Source organism: Pseudochaenichthys georgianus, chromosome 3, assembly GCF_902827115.2.
Source record: "Pseudochaenichthys georgianus chromosome 3, fPseGeo1.2, whole genome shotgun sequence".
In the NCBI taxonomy this organism is placed as follows: Eukaryota; Metazoa; Chordata; class Actinopteri; order Perciformes; family Channichthyidae; genus Pseudochaenichthys; species Pseudochaenichthys georgianus.
In genome coordinates this window covers 46264820-46289773 of record NC_047505.1, presented here as the reverse complement: position 1 = coordinate 46289773, position 24954 = coordinate 46264820, and the positions used below count along the sequence as shown (strand labels likewise).

Here is a 24954-nt window from a genome sequence, read left to right as displayed (position 1 = left end):
ACGGCAAAAAAGTCCGACATTATACAATTTAACATAAAAACAATAATCGTGGCTTGATATTAAGTAAGAAAATATTTGTATGAACCACATCTTCCGGTCTACCAAGACCCGACCGGACAAAAAGACGTGTTGCAGGCACGAAACACTACCAATACAAATACATTGCCTTTAAAATCGTTCTGTGGGACACGAAAAAAATGGGAAAATCGTGTAGGTGAACACGAATCAATAGATTAACTATTACATTGACTATTACACGAAATGCCGTGAGACTGGTTTGTTGAGCCACATGAAGAGGCCATGACATTGTATCTTGTAAGAAACAGTGTCTAGATACCTTGGTATGTCTTTAATACGTTACTGTGGGCCGATCAGGCAGCAATAAGTCTGTGTGCGTTCAAGAAGAGAAGTACATTGGTGGGAACGAGCATTATTCTTTTTCTCTCTCAATCTCACTCTGCTCTAGTAAAGCCAAGGCCAGTTTGGCTTCATTTGCAGCACAAGCCTCTTAATCCCTGGAGTCTCCAGTGTAGAAAAAGGACATGAAGAGCATATGGAGGGGCTCTGATCCTTATTACATGGCACACACTGCTGAAAGAAAATCAGCTAATTTAAGGAAGCTGGACTTTTTAAAAGTATTTTCTCTCCTCACATCATGGCCCATAAAGCTTTCTTTCCTTTTTTTGTAAAATCTTCCTTCATTGAACAACTTGTCAAGGTTTAGGGGTTAAAAGTGCTATACAAATATGTGCACCTCACAATTCCTTAAGATTTAAAAAGAAGATTTAACTGTCATTTGTTCCGGGAAATGTTCGGTGTGTGCGGTTTCTTCTGCAAAAATGCCTTACTTTATGCCCACTGCTCCTTGTGTTGGAGCTGCCCACTAAGACCACATTCTTCAATGGCAGGTCTCTAAATAGCTCCGCTTAAGCTGTTGGGGCTAGGCAGAAGGGATTATTCATTCACTTTGAAATCCAAGATCTTAGTGCTGGTGCAGATTTTTGACCCAGCAACCTACCAGTCACACATTTGCTGCCAACCGTTTTTAGTTTGGGCCATGATTTGACTTCCTCTGGTATATCATGACATAGCTGCAAACATGTTTAACAAAAGACCACGCGGGTTCGTGAAGCCTTCTCAAAAATTACTCCGTCATCTGGAATCAACGTTCTTCCACTTTGTGGATATGATTCAGCAGCCCAACCATCTAATTCTCCATGTACTGGCAACGTCAAATATTTAGCTATTAATGTTATATTTGTACCAAAAGTGGTTCAACCTTAACTTCACCTCACTGCTCAAAATAAAGAGCAATGATTTACTGTTCTAGATAAAAGCCCCTCTACTTATCATTGACTGAATATCTACAATAGCACCACATCTCTAAATAAATAGTTTGTCGTACTGTTAATCTGTTTGCAATGATCACAGTCAGTGGTTTTTGCATTGTCAGTTCCAAAAAGTAACCATACAATTACATTACATGTCATTTGTTAGACGCTTTTATCAAAGCAACTTACATACATTCAGTACTGGACAATCCCCACAGGAACAATTTGGGGTGTTTGTCTTTCCCAGGGACAACGACATGCTGACTGCAGTCGGGTTTTAACTTGCCCTGATTCGAAGTCCAGCACTCTATCCACTTAGCCACAGCCTCCCACAATAATTATTGTTACGTTTTTGTGGAGCCATCAGCACGACAGCGATGATGCATTATGTTTTTGGGTTGTCCGGATGTCTGTTCATCATGCTGTCCCTTTCTCATGAACGTGATATCTCACGATCGCCTTGAATCGAGCTTCAATTGAACACACAAATAAACTTGTAATCAAAGACGAAAAGATTAGATTTGTGTTGGTCAAATGTCAAGGTCACTGACCAGGTGCCCTTACCGAACATGATTCGGACATGAACCAAGAACTCATACACTAATTAAGACAGTTTGACACAAAGGGCAGGGCAAATTGATTAACGATTACATTGTAAACAGGCAGAGTCTTACAACCATGGGGCATTGACTCAAGAACCATTAGATCACCATGTCATTTGGTACCAACATTACAGTTTTTCTCATCGCTAAAACCCACTATTTAGAATCAAAATTCCTTTCATCAAACCAACAGCACAAGCCATCGAAACAGAAAACCATTTCTCTACAACAGTATACCATGTATCATTGATATCACAAAATGCAGATGCTGTGCAGTGTTTTGCAAAACAGATCACACAATTCTCTAACTGAAGTTACAATTCTCTCCACAAACATCAAAAATCTTTTGTGTAACTCATGTCTACAAAACAAAATAATCTTCTCACAGTGGATAACACTTACTCCTCATAAACGTAGACCATAGCTACACTAATTGACACTTGATGTGCAAAATATTAACACTTGTTATCAGTCAATCACCCCATTGAAAAAGGTAACTGAATGTACTGTATACCTTACAGTAATGATGTTACTGTAAGCTGATATCAATGACTTTCCTATCGTAATTGTAATTAGTGAGAATCCTATAAAAGACCTCTCTCACTTCAGTAAGATGTTTGTGTGAACAAAATGGCTGATCGAGTAGGTAGAGGAGCTCTGAGAGGAAGAAGGAACCCTGTTGTTCAGCGAGGAAGAGGGAACCCTGTTGTTCAGCGAGGAAGAGGGAGGGCTGATGTTCAGAGAGGAAGAGGGAACCCTGTTGTTCAGCGAGGAAGAGGGAGGGCTGATGTTCAGAGAGGAAGAGGGAACCCTGTTGTTCAGCGAGGAAGAGGGAGGGCTGATGTTCAGAGAGGAAGAGGGAACCCTGTTGTTCAGAGAGGAAGAGGGAACCCTGATGTTCACAGAGGAAGAGGGAACCCTGTTGTTCAGCGAGGAAGAGGGAACCCTGATGTTCACAGAGGAAGAGGGAACCCTGTTGTTCAGAGAGGAAGAGGGAACCCTGTTGTTCACAGAGGAAGAGGGAACCCTGATGTTCAGCGAGGAAGAGGGAACCCTGATGTTCACAGAGGAAGAGGGAACCCTGTTGTTCAGAGAGGAAGAGGGAACCCTGATGTTCACAGAGGAAGAGGGAACCCTGATGTTCAGAGAGGAAGAGGGAACCCTGTTGTTCAGAGAGGAAGAGGGAACCCTGATGTTCAGAGAGGAAGAGGGAACCCTGATGTTCACAGAGGAAGAGGGAACCCTGATGTTCACAGAGGAAGAGGGAACCCTGATGTTCACAGAGGAAGAGGGAACCCTGATGTTCAGAGAGGAAGAGGGAACCCTGTTGTTCACAGAGGAAGAGGGAACCCTGATGTTCACAGAGGAAGAGGGAACCCTGATGTTCAGAGAGGAAGAGGGAACCCTGATGTTCAGAGAGGACGAGGGAACCCTGATGTTCAGAGAGGAAGAGGGAACCCTGTTGTTCACAGAGGAAGAGGGAACCCTGTTGTTCAGAGAGGAAGAGGGAACCCTGTTGTTCAGAGAGGAAGAGGGAACCCTGTTGTTCAGAGAGGAAGAGGGAACCCTGATGTTCACAGAGGAAGAGGGAACCCTGATGTTCAGAGAGGAAGAGGGAACCCTGTTGTTCAGAGAGGAAGAGGGAACCCTGATGTTCACAGAGGAAGAGGGAACCCTGATGTTCAGAGAGGACGAGGGAACCCTGATGTTCAGAGAGGAAGAGGGAACCCTGATGTTCAGAGAGGAAGAGGGAACCCTGATGTTCAGAGAGGAAGAGGGAACCCTGTTGTTCAGAGAGGAAGAGGGAACCCTGTTGTTCAGAGAGGAAGAGGGAACCCTGTTGTTCAGCGAGGAAGAGGGAGGGCTGATGTTCAGAGAGGAAGAGGGAACCCTGATGTTCAGAGAGGAAGAGGGAACCCTGATGTTCACAGAGGAAGAGGGAACCCTGTTGTTCAGCGAGGAAGAGGGAGGGCTGATGTTCAGAGAGGAAGAGGGAACCCTGATGTTCACAGAGGAAGAGGGAACCCTGATGTTCACAGAGGAAGAGGGAACCCTGATGTTCACAGAGGAAGAGGGAACCCTGTTGTTCAGCGAGGAAGAGGGAACCCTGATGTTCACAGAGGAAGAGGGAGGGCTGTACGTATGCGTGGTGGAAGAGTTGAAAGGGGACCAATGCGAACAGTAGTTTCGGACAACACCCGTGCAACTATTGTGGACCACGTCATAAACCATGGCATGTCCCTCAGTGAGGCTGGCCAAAGGGTTCAGCCCAATATACGGAGATCAACAGTGGCATCCATTATTAGGATCTTCAGGCACGAAAATAGGTAAGCTACTGTAACCCTTTTTTACAGCACTTCATGCATTTCTATTTTTATGTAGGTTTCGATCACTGTTTTTATATTACAGTTCATAACATTCTCACATATGTATTGATAGAACTGAAAGAGCACCCCGCTCTGGTGGCAGAGGAAAGGCCTTTACTCCAGAACAAGAGTCTGCCATTGTTGATATGGTTGTGGCCAACAATGAAATCCGCTTAAGGGAGATTCAGGCCAGAATAATTGCAGACCAGGATGTCTTCAGTAACATTCCATCTATAAGTGTTGCAACCATTGACCGGGTGTTAAAGAGGCACCACCTCAGAATGAAACAGATCTATAAGGTTCCTTTTGAACGCAACTCTGACCGTGTGAAGTAGTTAAGGCACCGGTATGTCCAGGTAAGGACCTCAATCACAGTGATGGCTTGCCTATATCTTTAGTATGTCAGACTGCTTACAGTAATGTAAAACGGTCCTCTGTTTGTTTCATTTTCTTTAGCGAATGATGGAGCTGGAAGGCAATGCATTACCACATGTTTTTGTATATGTGGATGAAGCAGGCTTCAACCTCTCCAAAGTGAGGAGACGTGGGAGGAACCTTATTGGGCAAAGAGCAACAGTCTTTGTTCCAGGCCAAAGGGGAGGAAACATAACATTGTGTGCGGCTATCTCAACACAAGGTGTCCTTGCTCACATCCCTGTAATGGGAGCATATAACACGCAACGTGTCCTTGCCTTCCTAGATGTCCTGTATGACCGACTTGTGCCACCAGAAGAGAGGGATCGAGTGAGGTCGGTTCACGTGGTCATATGTAGAATTCCACCACTCTCGTGACGTGAGGGCATGGTTTGAGGCTCATCCACACATGGCCATGGAGTTCCTCCCTCCATACTCCCCATTTCTAAACCCCATTGAGGAGTTCTTCTCTGCCTGGAGATGGAAGGTTTGTGACCATCATCCTCATGACAGAATGCCCCTTTTGGACGCAATGAATGCTGGCTGTCGGGACATCTCTGCGGAATCCTGTCAAGGGTGGTGTCGACGCGCAAGGAGATATTTCCCACGCTGCCGCCTTGCAAGGGAAGACATACGCTGTGACGTAGATGAGGCTATGTGGCCAGACAGAGGCCAAAGAGCAGATCAGTAAAGCTATATCTCATTTTCTGCTTTACGGCTGATTTACATTTACCCATGTTATTTTTTTTCCAGTGTATTGCTATTCATCTTTTGTTTCTGTTACGGTGCTCTTCTGAAAATGAGACAATAAAAACAATGACATAGTTACAGTAACATACTGTTTTTCCTATATGTAAGTTTGTTTCTCCCAACTTGTCAGTTTTCCGTTCAGTTTCTAATATCGATAGCTTGAGGTGTGTGTGTTGATGATTGTAGTCAGTATTTAGTGTGCCACTTAGTAACGACTGTTCAAATAGTCTTCTAATGAGCAGACAAATGTTTGTTTTTGGAGAAGGTATCTGGTTTTGGAAGGCGTATTTTTAGTTTTGAGTTCCTTAGAGCACTTTGCAAGAAATGTATATTGTTATGGTAGAATGTGTTATTATGGTGACCGGAGTTTCAGTTATGAAAACACATTTGTCTCATTAGAGGACAATTTGTTCTGTTTCGATCGACTTATTCTTTTTTGTGACCAGTATTTTCAGTTTTGGTCATGTAAGTGCATTTTGTAAAAGATATTCAGAGTTATGGCGAGTGTGTTTCTGTTTAGATGGCTATGTTCTTGTTTTGAAGAAATGAATTTTGATTCTAAATAGTGGGTTTAGCAATTGAGAAAAACTGTAATGAACACTTTAGCATGAATACATGTGATCTCCGGATGTATAGGGCCATTGTCCGGTCAAAAGTTATAGTGTGTCCTATAACTTGAGACAAAATACACGCAAAATTAGCAATTGTTACTGTGCTATCATGTTAAAGTAAGATGGCAATCATGTTCAATAAACCCTATATAGCTCAACACAAACAGTGATGCATGAATACACACAATACTTAAGTTAGTTCAATTTGTCTTCTATCTATATACATGGTGTGTGTGTGTGTGTGTGTGTGTGTGTGTGTGTGTGTGTGTGTGTGTGTGTGTGTGTGTGTGTGTGTGTGTGTGTGTGTGTGTGTGTGTGTGTGTGGTGTGTGTGTGTGTGTGTGTGTGTGTGTGTGTGTGTGTGTGTGTGTGTGTGTGTGTGTGTGTGTGTGTGTGTGTGTGTGTCAATTGTTGCACTTGGATGGAATCATTTGTCAGCAACACCAAATATCCTGGCTATTATGAGTTGTAAGGGAAACTTCCGCAGCAATGGAGAGTCAGGACTCAGAGAGACACGAGGAGAGTTGGAGCTTTGATGTCAAACAATGACAGTTTATTACAAGTATAACGGCCGGAGAAGTCACAGCAGCAAAAGGTTCTGACTGCACGGGTGGTTTGCCATGTAAATTCTGATCAGCCTCGCCTCTTGTTAGACCTTTTAACTAGTTTACAGAGAGTCAAATCCACATATTGGGGATGGGCGTAAACATCTGGAGACACAGGAGATGTCTCTCACATCTGTGGAGCTTAGAAAGCCAGTGTTCCCACAGTCGTACACTCCCCTATCAGGCCATAGAACTTGACACTAAGCACATTCCTTAAAGCTGGCATCACAAACAGGATTTGTTATTAACATCAACAGGCAATAAGGTTAAATATCTTAGGAGTAAGGAAGAATTATTCTTTGACACTTAGGAATAAGGAAGACATATTCTCTAACATGAGTGACAAACTATATTCACACTCAATGTCAGAGAATGCTTCAACAAAGTAGGTTCATCAGATGTCATCACTATCCAGATCCTATTTGACTTTGATTTTAATGTCACGATCTCACGGAGAATTGTAAGTGGCTACTGCCTGAGATCGCATGCTGTGGTTTTATTAAATGTGCCAACTGCTAGGACTGTCTTAGGGAAGACAGCTTTTAGATGCCTCCTCTGTCTTGGAATAGTCTGCAATTGAAATGGAAACTGAACAATCTGGTGCCACTAAATGTTTTTAAAGCTCGGTTGGATGCTACTCAATCGGAAGCTGTTGGTACCTGTTTATGTGGATAATTATGTAAATGATGCTGTATGATGTCCCTTTGTTGTTCTATTTATGTTGTTATGTTTCATGTGGAACTACTTGAGCAGGTCTCCCTTGGAAAAAAGATCAATGATCTCAATGGGATTTATCTGTATAAATAAAAGTTTGAAATTAAATGAACAATTATATATTGGTTTTGCGATTTGATAAAACGGACGGTTATGCCATTGTTACAGACTGGACATATCATTGGTTTAATTCCCTGACACAGAACATTCCCATTCAAAATGATAGATGGTATCACTATATGTTTTTGGGAATGCACTACACGGTGGCCATATGGTCCAAGTGTCTCACAAAAAGACAACACAGCGTCTTTTAGGTTGAGGCTTTCGGTAAGCTGCTTTGTCTTGTTGTGTGTATTGTATCTGTTTTCTCTTGGGATGCGCACAAGGGGTTGAAAGACAAAAAAAAATACTGGGAGAATCACTAATCCTGCTTCTGAATCCGATGATCGAAATTCGAAAGCTCATTCGATTTTGAATTAGAATCAACTTGAAAGGGAAAAGGAGAGCAAGGGCAACACTCCTGATCCTGCATTTGTATTCAGATCACCCCTCACACCCTTCCACACTTTCTAATCCACAGCTTTATTTTTTGTTTATCTGTATTTTTTGTATTTACCATGAACAAGACCGTGTCTCATGCATTCATAATTCCTGTGCCCTCAGAACTTCCTAACGGGGGCAATGTATTTCTTTTTTTTCCGTGGTGTGATCATTTGCATAACTAATCTGGTATTTACATTCATCAATTGCTTCATTAATTAGGTCAGTGATCAAAGAAGGATCTTTCTATCACTCAGGAGGGGAAGGAAAAAATGGTGGCACTCTGCTACAGCCCTGTGCAGTAACAAAAAGCAATAAAATCAGGGAGTTTGGGTTGAGATCTAATGCCTAATTTCTTATGGAGAGGCTGCTGAGAGATACTGCACTCTTATGTAACTCAGAAACATCATTATGAAGACAATCAGAGACAGCAGAAAACCTCCATCTTTAGCCACTACCAGAACAGTCAGATCGCCCACGCCATCTACTGGAGGATAGGTGGAGGATTATTTATTTTTAACCACCTTTAATGACCACCCAAGGGAAAGGGCCAGGGGCCGAAGAACACTAACAGTCCTTTCAGGGATTTGAGGCTTTTGAACGCTGATGACATGTATGATCCACCCTCGGCCGGTATCATTAGTCATGTGAGACAAATCCAGGCTCTGGGACCCGCAGTGCTTTTCTCTCGCTCTCCTGATCCTTTGTCCGCGGAGATGTGTAATTTGTCTACCTTCTGCATTCATCTGACCTTCCTCTTGACAAGGCATCGTCTAAAAGACAGGTTTGTGTGTGCTGGGAATTTGTGGTATCTTGCTGACACACACAATGTAACCATCAAGACGTGCCAAAGTCCCTGTTCCACTTCTCCAATCTCTCATCTCCTACTGTAGCAGTACTGCATCATAATCTGGAAACACCAAGCATAAGGAAGGAAAGGTACACAAATAGAAACTGCTGACCCATCGGTTTTCTGTATGTGTAAAAAAGACCAGAATTTTGAATTATACACAGAGTGGGATAAGGCATGATGAATTTGATAGGCCTGACTGGATTGAAAAATGAGTGCTGCCTTGCTTTAATTGCACATATTCGCGCCTCACTGAGTTAAGCATCTTATTATTTCATGAGTCCACTCATTCTGTACAACCTGCTTAGGATAAACGTTCTGCAAACAAGGACTATATATATTTTGTGTTTAGGATTTAAATCACCGAAAGAACTGCACTAACCATATTAATTCAAACGCTGCATTATTTACCATTTTTACCAGCAAGCCATTAAGTTAACAGACCCAAAATAGTTTCATTAATAATACTTATTAATAAAAGAGAACAGAACCATTTCTGACAACAGGTGAATGCAGATAGTTATATTTGCATTTGATGACTAGCCTGCTGTCAGATATGGCACCCTGACCTTTTCCAAAAACAAAAAGGCTTTGCAGATTCTTCAGTCATCGTCAACTAAAGGGTTTTAAAGGTTTACAGCGAAAGGTTGATTATTGGCTCTAAGATAAAGCTACATTTCCATGAATATAGGTTTTACAGCTGAGCTTAGAGCTACATATCGTGCAAATGGAACAACTAGAATGGCCTCTTTGTGGGTAATTTACTAACAAATATGTATGAGAATTATATTTTCTGTTCATTCATTATTGCAGCATCTTTCTGCCCCGACAAATGTAAGATTTAATGTAAGAATAATAAAAAATAATTTTAACACAAATATCCACTTAGGTCCAGAAATCCCTCTATGAGAGGGATTATTACTTTCCATTAAATTTCACTTCAAGATTGATCTATGAATATTTTGATTCAATAAATTGAAGATGAAGTAGCAAGGTAGCAATGTGTCCCAGCTAGTCTCCAGTTATTGGATTGCTATGTTGTTTGGAGACACTTGAGAAAACCAGACCTGTATTTTGAGTTATGTTAACGTAAAATCAAGAAACGACAAATCACAGATCGGGCGTTGTCTGTCGCCACAGATGTAGTGATGGCTCTTTCCCAACTACAGGTTACAGCCTCCAATTCTCTGGTGAGCTGCTGAACTGTAATTGCCTGCCGTTGCTCTTATCAAACTCCTGACACGTTCATGTCACGCATCCTTTCGTTGCCCTACTCCAACCCCTTGGAACGTCTTTTAGAGTAAACAGAAATTACATAGGGTAGCATTAGTTATTATTTCAAGTTAGACTAATGAGAGACTGAGAAAAACTGTATTTGCAGGTGATGTTACAGTATGTGAGCCTTTTTGATATAATTAAGCAATAGCTCACGACAGGCCGTGGTACAGTATATGCTCATTATATCACAGCTAAGGGGCGTGGTTCGGCCCGACGCGAAGCAGTTTGCTTTTCAACCCAACGGTATACTGTTTTTCTCAGACGCGGAGGGATACTGACTTGTTGTGAAAAGTAATTTACAATTCTACCCGTGGTATACACTCAGTATATCACAGTTAAGAACCAATCAGATTGCTTGATTTGACTTGTCCGTTTTATAATCCCTTATAACTCGCAGTGGTGTCTGAAACAAAGTGACGTTTGCGCATTTGGAACTGTTGCTTTGTGCTTATTACAACCAATTCAGTTTTTGTGTTCCTCTTACAAGAGCTTCTATCTGAAGATAAAGGAAGTCTTTCTGATTCTTTCTCTACCGTGAATTGGTTTTGGTGTCTGGTGCCAATTTGTTAAGACACTTACACAGTGACAGCACCGTTCTTAATGGCAGCCAATCCCCCTCGGGGTATTGTAGGTACGGGCTTTCAATTTGATTGTAGGGTCTTTTGATAGTCTTTGCTAGATTAGACTTTGTCAGACGGAACATTGTGCTGTGTGTGATATCAAACAAATGCTGGGGATTATATGTTTGATACATTCCACACGTACTGTTGGAATGAATGACGGAGAGACAAAGAGAGGGAAGGTGAGGTAGAAGACGGGGAGGACGATAAAGCAGATATGAAAGGGTGTATGTATGGGCGTGGGCGCGCAGAGGACCAGGGAAGTAAATAAGAGGGTGACAGCGATGCACCTCACTGTAATAAGTAAACACATCACAACCCCATGTGATTTATTGCCGGGCCGGGATGACATTTTCAGCTGCAGGACAAGGAGCCAGGGTCCTGCTTTTTGTAGTGTTTTTTTTAATGTAGAGGACAAACCTGCGTTCTTATTCTCGCATTTCCCCAGTGAAGCAAGGGCAGTCTGCTTATCTGCTGAGATGAGGAGAATCCAGCCGCTTCAGCTGAAATGGGGGGGGGGGGAGGATATTGAGAAACAGGGGTGGGAGGTTGCAGCTTGATAAAGACCCGAGAAGTGCATCATGACAAGAATAATAAGTCTTTCCTGCCATTGGCAATGCAAACACCATCTGACTTTGCACCTTACACTTACAAATGGTTTATTTACTTGAAACTGTAAAAGGATGCTATCTTTTAGAATGTTGGGGGAAATCCGGTCCACGGTGTACCAGTATGTATCATCAAGCCATCAGGCCCCGACTTGCAGTTCTTAAACTTGCTGTGCTCTAAATTGGACATTGAATAAACACCAAATAATTCATCCTGAAAAGTTCGGAAACAGCTTTTTAATTCAGCCTCATAACAAGAGAAGAAAGGTCTGGCAAAGCCGATCCCAAGTCAGCATTCCAGGGCTATTACGCCTGCCAAGGGAAGCTCATACACAACAACAACTATTACAGAAAGGTGTTGACAAGTGCTAAAGTCGTCCACTGTCCCCATGCTGAAGAGTTTACATACAGTAATGTGCTGTAACCATATTTAGTAGCTTTCACATCAAATCAGTCGGTGCGGTGACTGTAAAAGCCTCAGTGTGTACAGCCACCCTAACACCCTAAAGAGCCACATTAGGCTGGATGCTATCAGCCCATCACAGCGATGTGCTTATCTTTCACCAACAAAAGCAAAATGTGAGCGTATTATTCTCATACATAGTGCAATTTATTATATCAACAACAGATAAGACTTTTGCATTTTTGTGATTTTAAAGTGAGAATAATGCTAGTTGTTCTATCGCTTATTTGAGGTTATCTTGTTGATAACAAAGCCGATTTTTATATCCGTGACAACAGTTGACACAAACAAGATGAACAAATGTGTGAAAGGATTATGAGGGGATGTGCTTCGGCAGGTCTCAGGTTATAATTCTGGGTGCCTGTTAAAGCTGCTCGATGTCATTCTGCTCATTGAAATCATTGTTATTCAAACTTATTTTCCATGTCAAACATTTCTGGAAGATGTGAAGTGAGCAATTGGGTTTTAACATACATTTCCCCCAAAATGTACCCACAAGGGGGCAGTCACCTGTTCATATCCTTGTCAGTTTAGATCAGGGGTGTCAAACTCAATTTCATCGCGGGCCACATTAGAATTATGGTTGCACTCAAAGGGCCGGTGGTAACTTTAAGACTATATAAATAAATATATAATAGATAATAAATATAAAATGATGTATACTTTTACAATATTTCCTCTGCATTGGATTATTATCGGATAGGGTAATAACTTAATAATTAACTATGTCTGAAAGCAGAAGTCTAGGGCAAATCATTGCAAGTCTCTTCATTGCGTATGTCACAAAATGAGATGCATTGTGGGACATGTAGTTTATGGGCAACGTTCTCCTGTAAAGCGGCACGTAACATTATAATACACTTATTATATTCTTTGCAAGCTCTTGTGGGCCACATAAAATGAAGTGGCGGGCCGGATTTGGCCCCCGGGCCTTGAGTTTGACACCCCTGATGTTGCTGTAAGACAAAAAGTTGAGGTATATTTCACTAAACCAGAAGCTACACAACAATAAGATGATTCAATGCTTACCATAGGGCTACATGTCAGTGACATCCCCTTTCTCCATAGATGGATGCCTTTTGAAAAGTGCTGTATTAATACGACTTTTCAATGTTGTAAAAATCGTACGGGTTTTAGACTAACCTACCTATCTCATTCTGCAAGCATTTCCACTGAAAAGGAATACAGTTGAATGTCAGTGAGGGAAACTGTCGAGTCTTCTTTGGGATTCTACACAGTGGAAAACAAGAATAGGAAGAGGAAACATGACCCCACATCCTCATCTCCTTCACGTCATGCGCTTAGGTCCATCTGCCAACATTCATCTGCCTACAATGTGATCATCAGGAAATGCCTGGGAAGTGTTTTAACCTGCCCATCTTAATCCCAAATGCCAGAACACTAAATCAGGCAGCCCAGAGCAAATATTCCTGTAGTTTTTTGGCTTGCTTCTGCAGTGGGTTAGCACAGCACTCTCACTCTTTCTTTCCTCTGAAGCACTTTGGCATTGACCCCGCATACCAGCATACATTACAGAAATACTCTGCCGGTGTTTGTGAAATATTCATCACACACCTCAGCTTGCTTGTTGCTATAGTGCTCTAGAGCAAGGCACCAGCGCCTTCGGTGGAGCTGTGCAGGGGCCAACAGTCGAAGAGTGTGTTTGGACAGCAGCTTTTAGGTATGACTGCATGTGAGTGCGAAGCAGGGCGTTATTGCACAGAGCACATGTTCTCAGCAGAGCCCTCCCAGGGTAAATAAGGGTTTTAAATAAAAACACACTTACGCATTGGCCTCTGAGTGCAGTATATGAAACAGAGATGTTCTGTCTGAGACTTCCCAGCATCTATTAAGTTAGAATTGATTCCACATCATTTCACTGCACACAGTCGATGCGTTGTGGCCTGTATTTGTGGTTAAGTTAATTTGTTTGACGTAATAATTCAGAATAATAAACCAAAGACTCCTTGAGTCCCACGAGGGAGTGGCAATGAAAGAAACTGTGTTTTTTCCAAAGGGTGTGATGAAGTTTAAATTCCCACACTAAACCCCTGACTTTAAGCGGAAGAGGTTTTACAAAGGAATTTCAGGAAGGATCTCCACATTCAACACCTTACCGACATGTTTAAGATGCTCCACATTTCTGAGCAACTTCTCTCGTTTTTACTTTGGTTCATGTGATATTTTGTATTTTATCTTTCAGGAGAAAAAAAGGAGACACCACTAGCCTCAGCGCTGACCATTGGTGTGAAATGTTGGAGCGTATAAAATGTAATCCGTACCGAAGGCTTCGGATCAAAATGAATAATGATATCTGGGCAGGGAGGCTAGTTCTCCTTTTTAGAAACACAGCCTCTCGGCGGAGATAAGGGCAAAGAAAATAGTTGTTTCGCTCGTGTCTTATCAGTGAGAACTGCATAATGTAATCTGACTCAATGGCGTATCGGATCAATCACTCTGTCTGGGTGAGGATGGAGGAGGAGGAGGGGAAAGGAGGTGGAGAGACTTTACACGTGTAGGAAAACTAAACTCTTGTGAAAAAGCGGACTACTGAGGTATTCAAAGAATCGTATGAGATTTTTTAAGACCAATATATATTTTCCATTTGATAACGACAATAAAAACCTACAATCAAACAAGTACAAGTACGTGTCACAAGTACTGGAAACCCTTATGCATGGGGTTCAAGCTGTTTTATATGGAATGAATACAATTGGGATGTTTGCAAGACCAGTGGCAATCATTATAATAACTACCTACCTTAGCATTGGAACATTTAAGGAATTGTGCATACTAAAGTTGTGTAAATGGACTTGCATTTATATCACACACTTGGAAGCAATTTTTATAACCAATTCAATTACCAAGCGTTATTTAAAATGAAAAAAAAAGTTAGCATTTCATTAGTAAAGGACGTAAACCTGAGTTACAGGGTTCTGTGTAGTATGTCCCTTGTGTTGAAGCTTTTACTGGATCAAATCAGAATTTGGCAAACTTCAGCAATTCTGTTCAGATCTTGTTGGATTTTGATGACGATTCGTGTCATGGTCAATGGAAAAAAGCCTGTTTTCTTGTAATGTTTATTCGGGGGGTTACATTACAAGAAAAGCTGATAACTTGGATAAAACAAAACAAAATCACCTTGATACAATGTGTTCACCATGCTGTACATGTGTTGTTATTGTTAGCCAGCTGTAGCTGATACAATCTGACTGAATGGCATTAACTTAAGCCAGCTAAACTAATTGCAGGCTAGAAATGAGAAGCTTGAGATAGGTCTATCACTATTTGAAATCACACATCAATTTAAAAAATAACAAAGATGTCCCAGTCCAATCTGCTCTTCGCTGAGGTATTGCATCACAATAATGGCACGGTAGCATAGCCTCGAAGAGATCATTCACTCCACCGCTTCACAAATCCATTGAATGCAGGCGTTCCATTATTTCTGTACATTATTGTGAATGTGGGTGTGTGTGAGTGTGCCTGCCTTTGTATCTGTACGGGAGGGCCTTTGATGACTCTTTCTCCTTGAACAATATCAAACGGGGGTGTGAGGTGATTTCAAACGCAGCCTGTTGTCTGTGCTCTGTATCCCAGCTCAGCCAGCATCTGATTACCAGTTGTTTTGCCTGGAAAAGTAAAAGAGATGTGGAGACACCAGCACGCAACACATCTGTGCGGACGGCACTCTGGGGACCAGCTGTGGATATCTGGATCTAATTGAAAAGGCTGCTCTAACAAAGTAAAGGCTCCTCTTTCTTTGGAAAACACATGACAATGGAATCCTCCCTCTTGCATCACTTTCCCCCGCGCACACCACCTTACCCATCCTCACTTTGTTTCCCCTCTTTTCCTCTTTGCTCGATATCTCCCAGCAGTCATCATGGTGCATAGCGTGTGAAAGGGGTGCCCACAGACAAGCGGGAGGCGCTTACTATGCCAGTCACTTCCTTCCATCTCCATGTCCCTGAGAGACCTAATTGATATTCCAAAGCGGAGTTGAAGCTGCATCTCAGGCTCACCTTAGTCATTAGTGAGGCCCACAGGGCTGTTTGCATTATAATCTCTGATTTAGAATGCGTGTTGCCTCTGTGTCCTTCCCTCGAGGTGGAGCTGTGTGTGCAAAAGGCCACCGTCGTAGGGGATCCGAGCTCAAATTAGCCCCCGCCTCTGAAGTTTGCAGTCGAGTCGAGGGTGACAGGTCGTGAACTCACACTTTAACAGGCAGATCAGATGAGCAGATTACTATCCCCCCCGAGTTCTGTCACAATGTGTGAGGGAGTGAACACCACCACCGGAAGGTCCTTCTGGACATTTGTGTAATAAAGTGAGGAAAGCTCATCAAATCAGGCCTATTTATGGATGGAGCATGAGAGGAATGACAACGCTTTGGGATATACAGATGCATACTGGAGTATCTGGGTATGGATTCCTGAGCCACCTATGTGAATGCACATCTGGGCTTTGCACAATGGCATGTTGTTTTAATTAACTACACTCTGGTTGATTTTTCCTCAGGGTAACATCAGCATCAAACAAGCACAGATATCCCCCACAGCTCTTGGTTCCCTTGGCTAACTTAAGAGTTTAACATCAATCACATCACTTCCCCCCCCTAACGTGTCAACGCTGTGGGCAGTGCAGCTATTGTCAAAGAGATGTACCTTTCAGGCAATTATCTCTCTGTGTCCTCCCTCCTCCATCCTTACACAAGGATTTCGACAATTAGGTCAACAACATCCTGAGACTGAATAATCCTCCCTCTTGGCACGTTGTCTCATACAATTCACGTGTAAGTGAAGCCATATTACAGCTGCAATAGGTAATAAGACTTTCTTCAGGTAAATATGTTGCGTCTCTCCGAAGATAGGAGAGGCGTGTGACCGTGACTTTCAACTTGTTTTTTGGCTTTCATGTATTGTCGGTCCTACATTTACTCCTCTTTGATGATCCAATTGATTACCAGAAGAAACTAATGTAAGCAGTGTTACTCTGTCCAAAACAATCCCACTGGGAACAATCAGGAAAGCCTTGGCACTTACATCTTGACAGTAATATGTAGGAAGGGAGTTGGAGGCCTGTTTTAAGTGATATGACGGGAGAATACCATATGCAACACAAGGGGTGTTAGCCTTACACATGCAAACATATGTTGCTGTAATGTCTACTATGAATCAAGTGGTATCACCGAACAAGATCTACTTAGCTGCAGGCTGTGTCTCGTAATATTGAGCTTTAGCCATAACATAACTTCACTATAACTGACATTACAAATACGCTCCAAGAAGAATTCCAAGATTAAATAAGCTCGTCCGCAGCGCACTAAGAGTGAAGGAAATAATCCTTCCTTCAGTGTCTCTTTTAGAAGGAAGATCACCAGGTTCATTTTGATGTTGTGCATATTTAAATGATTTCATGATTGAAGGCATTTTTATCGTTTCTGCCTCCTGGGATCTAATACTGAGCCAAGAACAAAGTGCAGGTGCCTGATGACTCTCCTTGAATGAAAATGGAATTAATGGAAAGCAGGTGGGTACTTCAAAGGCTCACTGCTCCAGCGGTATGGCCAAATGTGGCTCTCAACCGCCAACATCAGCTGTTGTCTCTTCCGTGTTGAAGTTAGCATTGTGAATGGAAATAATTACATCACATTAGAGACAGTGCAGAGTAACGCAGCTGAAAGCCGAGATATGACGTGTTCCTCTGGTGTCAGGAGTTATGTGCGGGGTCAAACAGACTTGGGTTTGTGGTCTTTTGTATCTATTTTTGAAATCATATTTATAATGGTATAAGTCAGTGAACTATATGTCGGTTTTACTCGTGCACCGTCTGCTTTACTGCACTAATAAACCCCTTTTACCGGAGCCATGTTTGAACAATGTTACTTAACTTAACACGTGCATGAACAAGAGAATGCTCCGACACAACTAAGGCACATTACCTCGTGTTTGGATTTAATACGATTTTTTTAAAAACCCGAACATGACCCAACAAGTATTTGCATAATAGCTGGAAATGTTCCAAAGAAAACGCAGCCGCAGCAATCTTTTAATGTTTCTCCAGCAGATTACAGATGGGAAGGAAAGCTGTAGGACAACAAAATGCTGAACGTGTCAAATTCCAAATCGTCCTCAGGAAGTGGTTTATCATTATATTACATTACATGTTACTTGTTAAACGCTTTTATCCAAAGTACTTACATACTGTGGACAATCCCCACAGGAGCAATTTGGGGTGAAGTGTCTCACCCAGGGACACAACGACATGCTGACTGCAGTGGGGTTTGAACCTGTGCTCCCCTGATCCGAACACCAACGCTCTATCCACTGCGCCACACGCCTCCGTATCATCATGTCTGACATTGAATACTCAAACATGGCCATTACAGAAGTCTCCATTTTTAACAATATATTTGCTGGAACGTAGCTTCATTGTTCTCCACACTGAACACACATGCAGGATGTATTTAGTTTGTACATGATATATACTATTCTGTTCTAGAGCAACCAATTTAAATCCTGCAGTTGTTTCTGTATGATCTTCATCTAGCTTTTATTATAAGACAATTCCCTTTTGGAATGAGCAGGGATCAAATAAGCTATATAAATATATATTGCAAAATGCAACTCTTGCAACATCTGAGAGCTGCAAAGTTTAAGATGTTTTCTTATGATATCTTGTCTCTTTATTTGATTTGTCAGCTGTCAAAATTACCATGAAGTCTGCACTGCGCAAAACCAGTTTCCAGAGAGAACAGGCATCTCTTTTGACAGATTACAGTTATATCTTCCCTTATTGAAAGCATTTTTAACATCTGTTAAAAAAAACCGTGTTAGTTTGATAACAAGATTGTGTTTGGTCCTCAACACTGATGTAATTTGTCTTCATCTTGTTGCAAACTTGCATATTATCTCAGTTTATATTTGCATTCAATTTCTGTCCAAAATATTTAATCCAAAAAGATTCTACATTTAAAAACCTAGATAAGTTGGTTTTAACATCACACAGGAGAACTTCTATCCGTACCTTCATTGACTCAGAAGATGAATGTAGCTCTAAGAATATAAGAGCATCCCTATCTTTGATTCTGCAGCTAAAGGTTGCTCTCAGCAGGATACCTCCTCCCTGGGCTTCCCTTCTGTGCTGCATAGTCACTCAGATCAATGCGTTCTTTCACCAAACTTCACAGAGTACAAGGTGTTTCCAGCAGAAAGGAGACACACACAGCAGTCTCACAAAAGCAACCAACCTTGCCTCAAAACTTAGACTAATCTCTATGGAATGTTTCAGCAAAAGTATTTCAAGGCATTTTGAGGCTCTCTGTTCGTCTGCCTCTTTAAAACAGCCAGTTCTGCCCTTTCGAAGGAAAGCCCCTGGGATCAATCTGTACTTAAGAGAGAAAACCTCAAGCAGGGGAAGACAAACACATGTTTAAAGGGATGTAAAACAAATACAAGAGTGCGGGGTGATAAACAAGACTGATCCGAAACACAGGAAGAATAAAGCTTTGAAAAGCACTGAACAAAATGAGACAGTGTAAACTCAGAATAATGTAACACTGTCCCTCCTCAAGGAATTTCTCCATTTTGTGTCACATTCAAGGAAAGACCCCTCATAAGGTATCACTGCAACATGTTAAAAACGACCTGGAAAGATGTACTTCAAAGCCCTGTCTCTTTGAAATTGTACATACGGTGGTGTACTATGATGAGGGCTACTTGGTAAAAATGATCTTTAATCATGAATGTGTCAGTCTATTATTTATGTGTCCACACATGAGTCAATTCCATTCAGACGAAACAGGGCACAACATACATACTGTATGTAGACCCATATGAGATATTCATACATAAAGTAATGTTGATGCACTCTGCACTCTCATCCATTTTCCCTGCAGACTTCTCACTGCATTCCATTGTGCAGGAATGATCATGATGTAGCTTCTCTTGTGGAATGTGCCTGTGTGTTGTAGAGGGTGCAAATTGAAATCAGCATGTGTGCATCAGGTTGTTTCTCTGGATCCTGTTTCAGAGAGGCGATGGAGGAATGTTGTTCTTTCTTTGGTCTGTCGCACATCGCGGCCGTTGCCCATGCCAAGGAAAACACCTTGCAAACTGCTGACTTTGATAACAGGGGGAATCTGATTCTGTCTGCCTGCACGCACTCTACCGAGGCGGGCAGTAAGCAAGCTGTTTTGAATCCCCAATGAATGTGTTTTTCTAATGACTTGTCTCTCAGAACATTTGTGTAAATGAGGGTCACACACAAAAGCACAGTTGTTTGCAGGTATGCTTGTCTTTTGTGCGTTCAGTATACACCAATCAGCAATGGGAACGACGGGTGGAGAGAGGTGGTGGGGATGTAATTGACTTCCATTTGATATGCCATACATAAGTATAAACACAAAACATGTCCATTATAACTGCTCATGTGTTGCAAACGTCACATTACTGTACAGTAATAACGATTTATAAAATGTTTAAGTCTGAAATATCTTGTTTTATATTGTTAGAAACTGCATTATGGTTCTATGACATAATCTGTTCCCAACTGCACTTGGGTATTATACTTTTAAAGGTTTTAATGCAATGAATAAACATAACAAGACTTTGAAACACCTGTTAAATATATAGGTAATGTTGTAACTACATATGTGCATGCTGTACATAATGAGAAGAGAAAGCAAAGCCCTTGTGAGGCAAAGTGAGATGTGTTACATGTCTGAATGCCTTTGCAGGCGGTAATGTTGACTCTGGAAGCTTCATGGAGCCCTGGCTGCTGCAGGCCAGGAAACATCACTCGCACTAGGGCCATGTGGGACCTCTCCTTAAAAAAGTTTCAGATTTTTCTTTTTCACAACCCATCGTAAGCAATCAGGCAAATAGAAGCTTGCAGTGCACAGTCACTTCTTTCCAGGAGGCAGAGAGCAATGCTCAGTCTACTGACAGGAGAGCCAGCAGACCGACAAGAAGTCAGGACATATTCTCATAGCAGAAACAGACGGTAACACCAGCAGTGGGTTTTCTGAAGCCCACTTTTGCTCTCCTGGGTGTGATTGCTCCTGAATGCACATTCAAACTATTCTACTGCTCCCACCAAAGATCTGCAGATGCACTCAAACCCAAGCTTACTATTCAACCCTGCTTCTGTCTCAAGACTCCCACAAAAGCTGTACCCACGGGAAGAGGATACACATGTTTTATTGACAGAGCTACAGGTGGTTTGAGTTTGAGCTGTTGGTTTTTTTCCTGTGTGGTAAGCTGAGGCGTCTTTAGAGCCAGTATGTTGCCTATTGTTGTGGCATGTTTGGTATTCTTCCTGTTGGGCTCGGGTCAGGCTCAGGTTGCCACACAGACTCAGGGGGAGAGCCAGAGTCGTGGCCAGGGGCAGGACAGCTCTGCCAACCCTTGGAGGCAGGTGATTCAGTGGGAGAACAATGGACGACTGTTTAGCCTGCTGAACAGTGGAGCTGAATACGTACCTGCAGGGGCCCAGGAAAGAGGTCCCAGGGTGGTTGTGGCAGACACTCAGCCACGCTCTTCACGTAGACCTCAGGGAGGCAATGTCCGCCGACAAGCTCCATCAAGAGGGTCCTCTGAGACTGTCCGTGGCCAGGCAAGGCATCCTTTTGGCTTTGGACAAGTTCCTGATAACTGGAGACAAACTGCAGGCGGCACAGGGGGCGGCCAGTTCCAAGGATCCACTGGCACTCGCCTCAGGCCATCCACAGGCTCTTCATCGTCGTCGTCGTCATCATCATCATCATCATCCTTTTCTTCATCTTCTTTTATACCATCGTACCCACAAAACCCATTTCCTCAACAACCTCCTTTCCAACAAGTACCTTATGATCCTAGTTTTGTAGAAGGGCCAGTCAGGAGCTACGAGCCACCTTTTCAGCCTGTTGCCGGTGGAGGATTTGGTGGTGGAGGATTTGGTGGGGGAGGATATGTCGGTAGACATGATACTGGACCGGGGTACACTCAAGGAGGGTATGGTACTGGACCCGGGTACACTGGAGGAGGGTATGGTACTGGACCCGGGTACACTGGAGGAGGGTATGGTACTGGACCCGGGTACACTGGAGGAGGGAATGGTGGTGGTCAGCCCCAAGTGTTCCCAGGCTCTCCTTCTGATGTTTCTGAAGATGGCTACCGCTACCACCAGCCTTATGGCTATGGGCCAAATCCTGTGGTGCCTGCCCGTGCAGCCCAACCTGCCCAACCCCCGTTTGCAGATGGTCTGGACCACAGATACTCCCACAGTATCTTCAATGCGGAGACTGGTCAGGCTGTTCCTGCTGTCCCTGCCCCTGAATTCAACCAGGCAGTTCCTGTGATAGTGGACAGGACAGGAGCAGCTGGTCAACCACAAATCAGGAGCCCTCAGTATGAGCAGCTTCCTCCATTTGGAAGACCCCAGCCTCCTGTGGCGCAGCCCATTCCTCAAGCCAGAAGTTCTCCAAACTCCGGCATCGAGAACCCCAACGTAAATGTCGGGAGTGTGTACCGGCCAGAACAGAGAGGTATGGTAAGCTTTATGGTTTGGGTTTTGTGAACTACCACAATGTATCCATTACTTCACATGTTGAAGATATCAGTAGACGCTGTGAAATGTGGATGGCAGATTTCAAATCATGTGTTGAAGAAAAGTCGGCACATGAAATATTTAATATTTTCAGAGGAAAGAGGAGACACATGTTCACTTGTAGGGATTCTCCCAAAGGTATTTCTGTTTTTGATCAGATGTATGTCTGATGCTGAGACATGAATCTAAAATGTGTTAAGAGTAACCCTAACCCTAACTGAGGGGAATACAAAGTTTACTTTTCCTTTAAGCACATAGTCATATTTTTTCCAGTATTCTTCTTACATTTGATCAGATATCTCCAGCAAACAGAATGAAACGGCTGCTTACAATTCAGCCTGTTCTTCAGTTTACAAACACACCAAATTGGACACAAGGTTCATCTTTTCCCACTTGTATAGTTATTGAAACCAGGTGTTGAGCGAAGCCCTGCCCGTGTACAAAGAGCACACACAGGAACCACTGTGGGGAGTTCTGTGCTACACAAAAGTTGACTCGTTCACGCCGTGTGCGGAGTTTGGTAATGGTGGTGGTGACCTCATTGGGGGTCTGGTGACTGGGGGTGTTGGTGGGCCCTGGCTGTGTCCTGGGCTTGAGGACACCAGAGGGAAAACTAGGGAGGGGGATACAGTACTTCACCACTCCCTGAGGGGGAGGGGGAACATGGAAAGTCCCTGTAATGGGGTCCATTGCTTCATCAAAATCCAAGAAATACTTAGTCAGAATTATTAGGGCAAGTATGAGTGACGATAGCATATATTTACTTAAACATTTAAGGTACTATGGAGTAGGAAGCTCATTGTTACTGCTGAGAAAATAATGCAAACATGAGAAGCGTTTCCATGTTCTGACTGCCAGAAGTTATGTATGTTCTGAGCTGAGAGAAAATAAGTACCTCCAAAAGACTTCTCTGACTGTTAATAATGAAGATTTACTTTACTTTAAATTATACTACTCAATATTTTTTGCATTACTGTGCGGCAGTTTCTATCAGCAACTTTAAAGCTTGGAGCCATTTCTACAGTACAGAAAGCAGTGCAGATGGCATAGTGAGACAGTAAGCATTGTGATAAATATTCAGCTATTGATAGCTGTTGAAGAGCTCACATGTATATTGCACTGCTTTATGGCAAGTCATTTTGGCTTTTATAGTTTAATCATGACTACTGTGATCTACACGTTTAAAATGCACCTAAAGCTAAAGTAACTACACAGGCATATACTGTATATTAACCATATTCATTCATTTATTTTAAAACCTTTTTAAAGCCACCATTGTGTTGTAAGGAAGTAAAGTACATATGAAACAGTATGCGTCAGACATTGTCGATCCCCTTCATTCCTTATCGGGCAAACTGATGAAGGATTTTCTTCAAAAATGAGTTCTGTTTGAGGGTCTATTCAAGGGGATGAATCCGATCAATTCACAAGGGTATTTTACTGAGGGTTGGTAGTACACCAGTTGCTGCTGGAGGGACCTTACACTGTGCAGCCCTGGTAAATGTATGCACACCTTGAGAGTAGTTTCTGAAAGCAGTAATCTTGCTGTTTTTGTATTAAGACATGTATGATGGTAAATATGGGACGAAGACGTTTGCTCATTGTCAAGACCAATTGCCATTTCTACCCACGCTCCCATGCTCCCATATTCCCTGACAAAGCCACACACAGTCATACACTAAGTGAGAGTGATTAAACGTACGATTAATTCATTAAGGCAGAGCTGTATTACAAAATAATGCAAAGAGTAAAAAATACTACCAGGCAAAAGTGGCTGTGATATACTCGATATTTAATTATTGAACGCTGTTGTGATTTTCCTTTTTCAAATGACCTCAATGAACATGAAGTATTCTAATCGATCAGTCTCCTGCAGCTTACCGCCAATAGCTTAAAGCAGGAGTGTCTGGAGAGGGAGCCCTCATGTCTTTTATTATGCTTTATTCGATGGTATAAAAAGCACTGCAAGATTCAGCTTCATTTCTCCTTGCCCCACTTAGAGTGTAATGTGTGGCTTTGTCACATGCTGTCGAGAGCTGATCAGCTTTGGCTTCTCAATACACTTTATCCCTCTGAAAGAGACCCAATTTTCACATTTCAAAAGATTAGGAGGCAGAGAACAAAGCCTTCCTAGGGTGAGGAGAAAAAAACGAGGTTGTGTGTGCTCACAGAAAACCTCTGCGCTATGCGCTGGACTTACAGGGTTTACATAGTCTACCCCAGGAAGCTTCCCCCTCTCTTTGACTTCTGCTTTAGAGAGAGCTGTCATACAGTATAGGATGTTTTACACAATGCCCACAAAGGCAAAGCTTTTATTTCGACTTGCAGCTGGGGAGGTGGGCAAGTTCCTATCTGGTTTCCATAAACAGACTGTATCTAAAGCCTTTCATGTTAATCCAAAATGAGAAAAACTGCAATATTTCATCATTTCATATTGCTTTATTTGTAGGATTGAATTATCACTTCTAGACTTAGAGGTCAGATGTTTGACTTTAACAAGCTCAAATTAAAGTGTGTCTGGCCTGTGAACTTAACAAAGAGGGGTGATAAGCAATTGCCAGAGACCCTTGCTGGCTTGGCCTTTAGTGGGAAAGGGAGAGAAAAACATTCACT

General features: G+C 42.4%; 1 protein-coding gene across 2 annotated transcripts in view; it reads left to right on the top strand.

The window, feature by feature from the left end:
- loxl1 (lysyl oxidase-like 1) overlaps positions 1 to 24954 on the top strand; it is a 267755-nt gene that overhangs the window by 226726 nt on the left and 16075 nt on the right. The window contains exon 1 of one of the 2 annotated variants that reach the window (XM_034079570.2): positions 20613 to 22279. The exons of the other annotated variant lie outside the window; for it this stretch is intronic. Coding sequence (XP_033935461.1) covers positions 21037 to 22279 — 1243 coding nt within the window. The 5' untranslated portion in view covers positions 20613 to 21036. Of the gene's footprint in view, positions 1 to 20612; positions 22280 to 24954 lie in introns of those variants that run through there. 2 annotated transcript variants of the gene reach the window in all.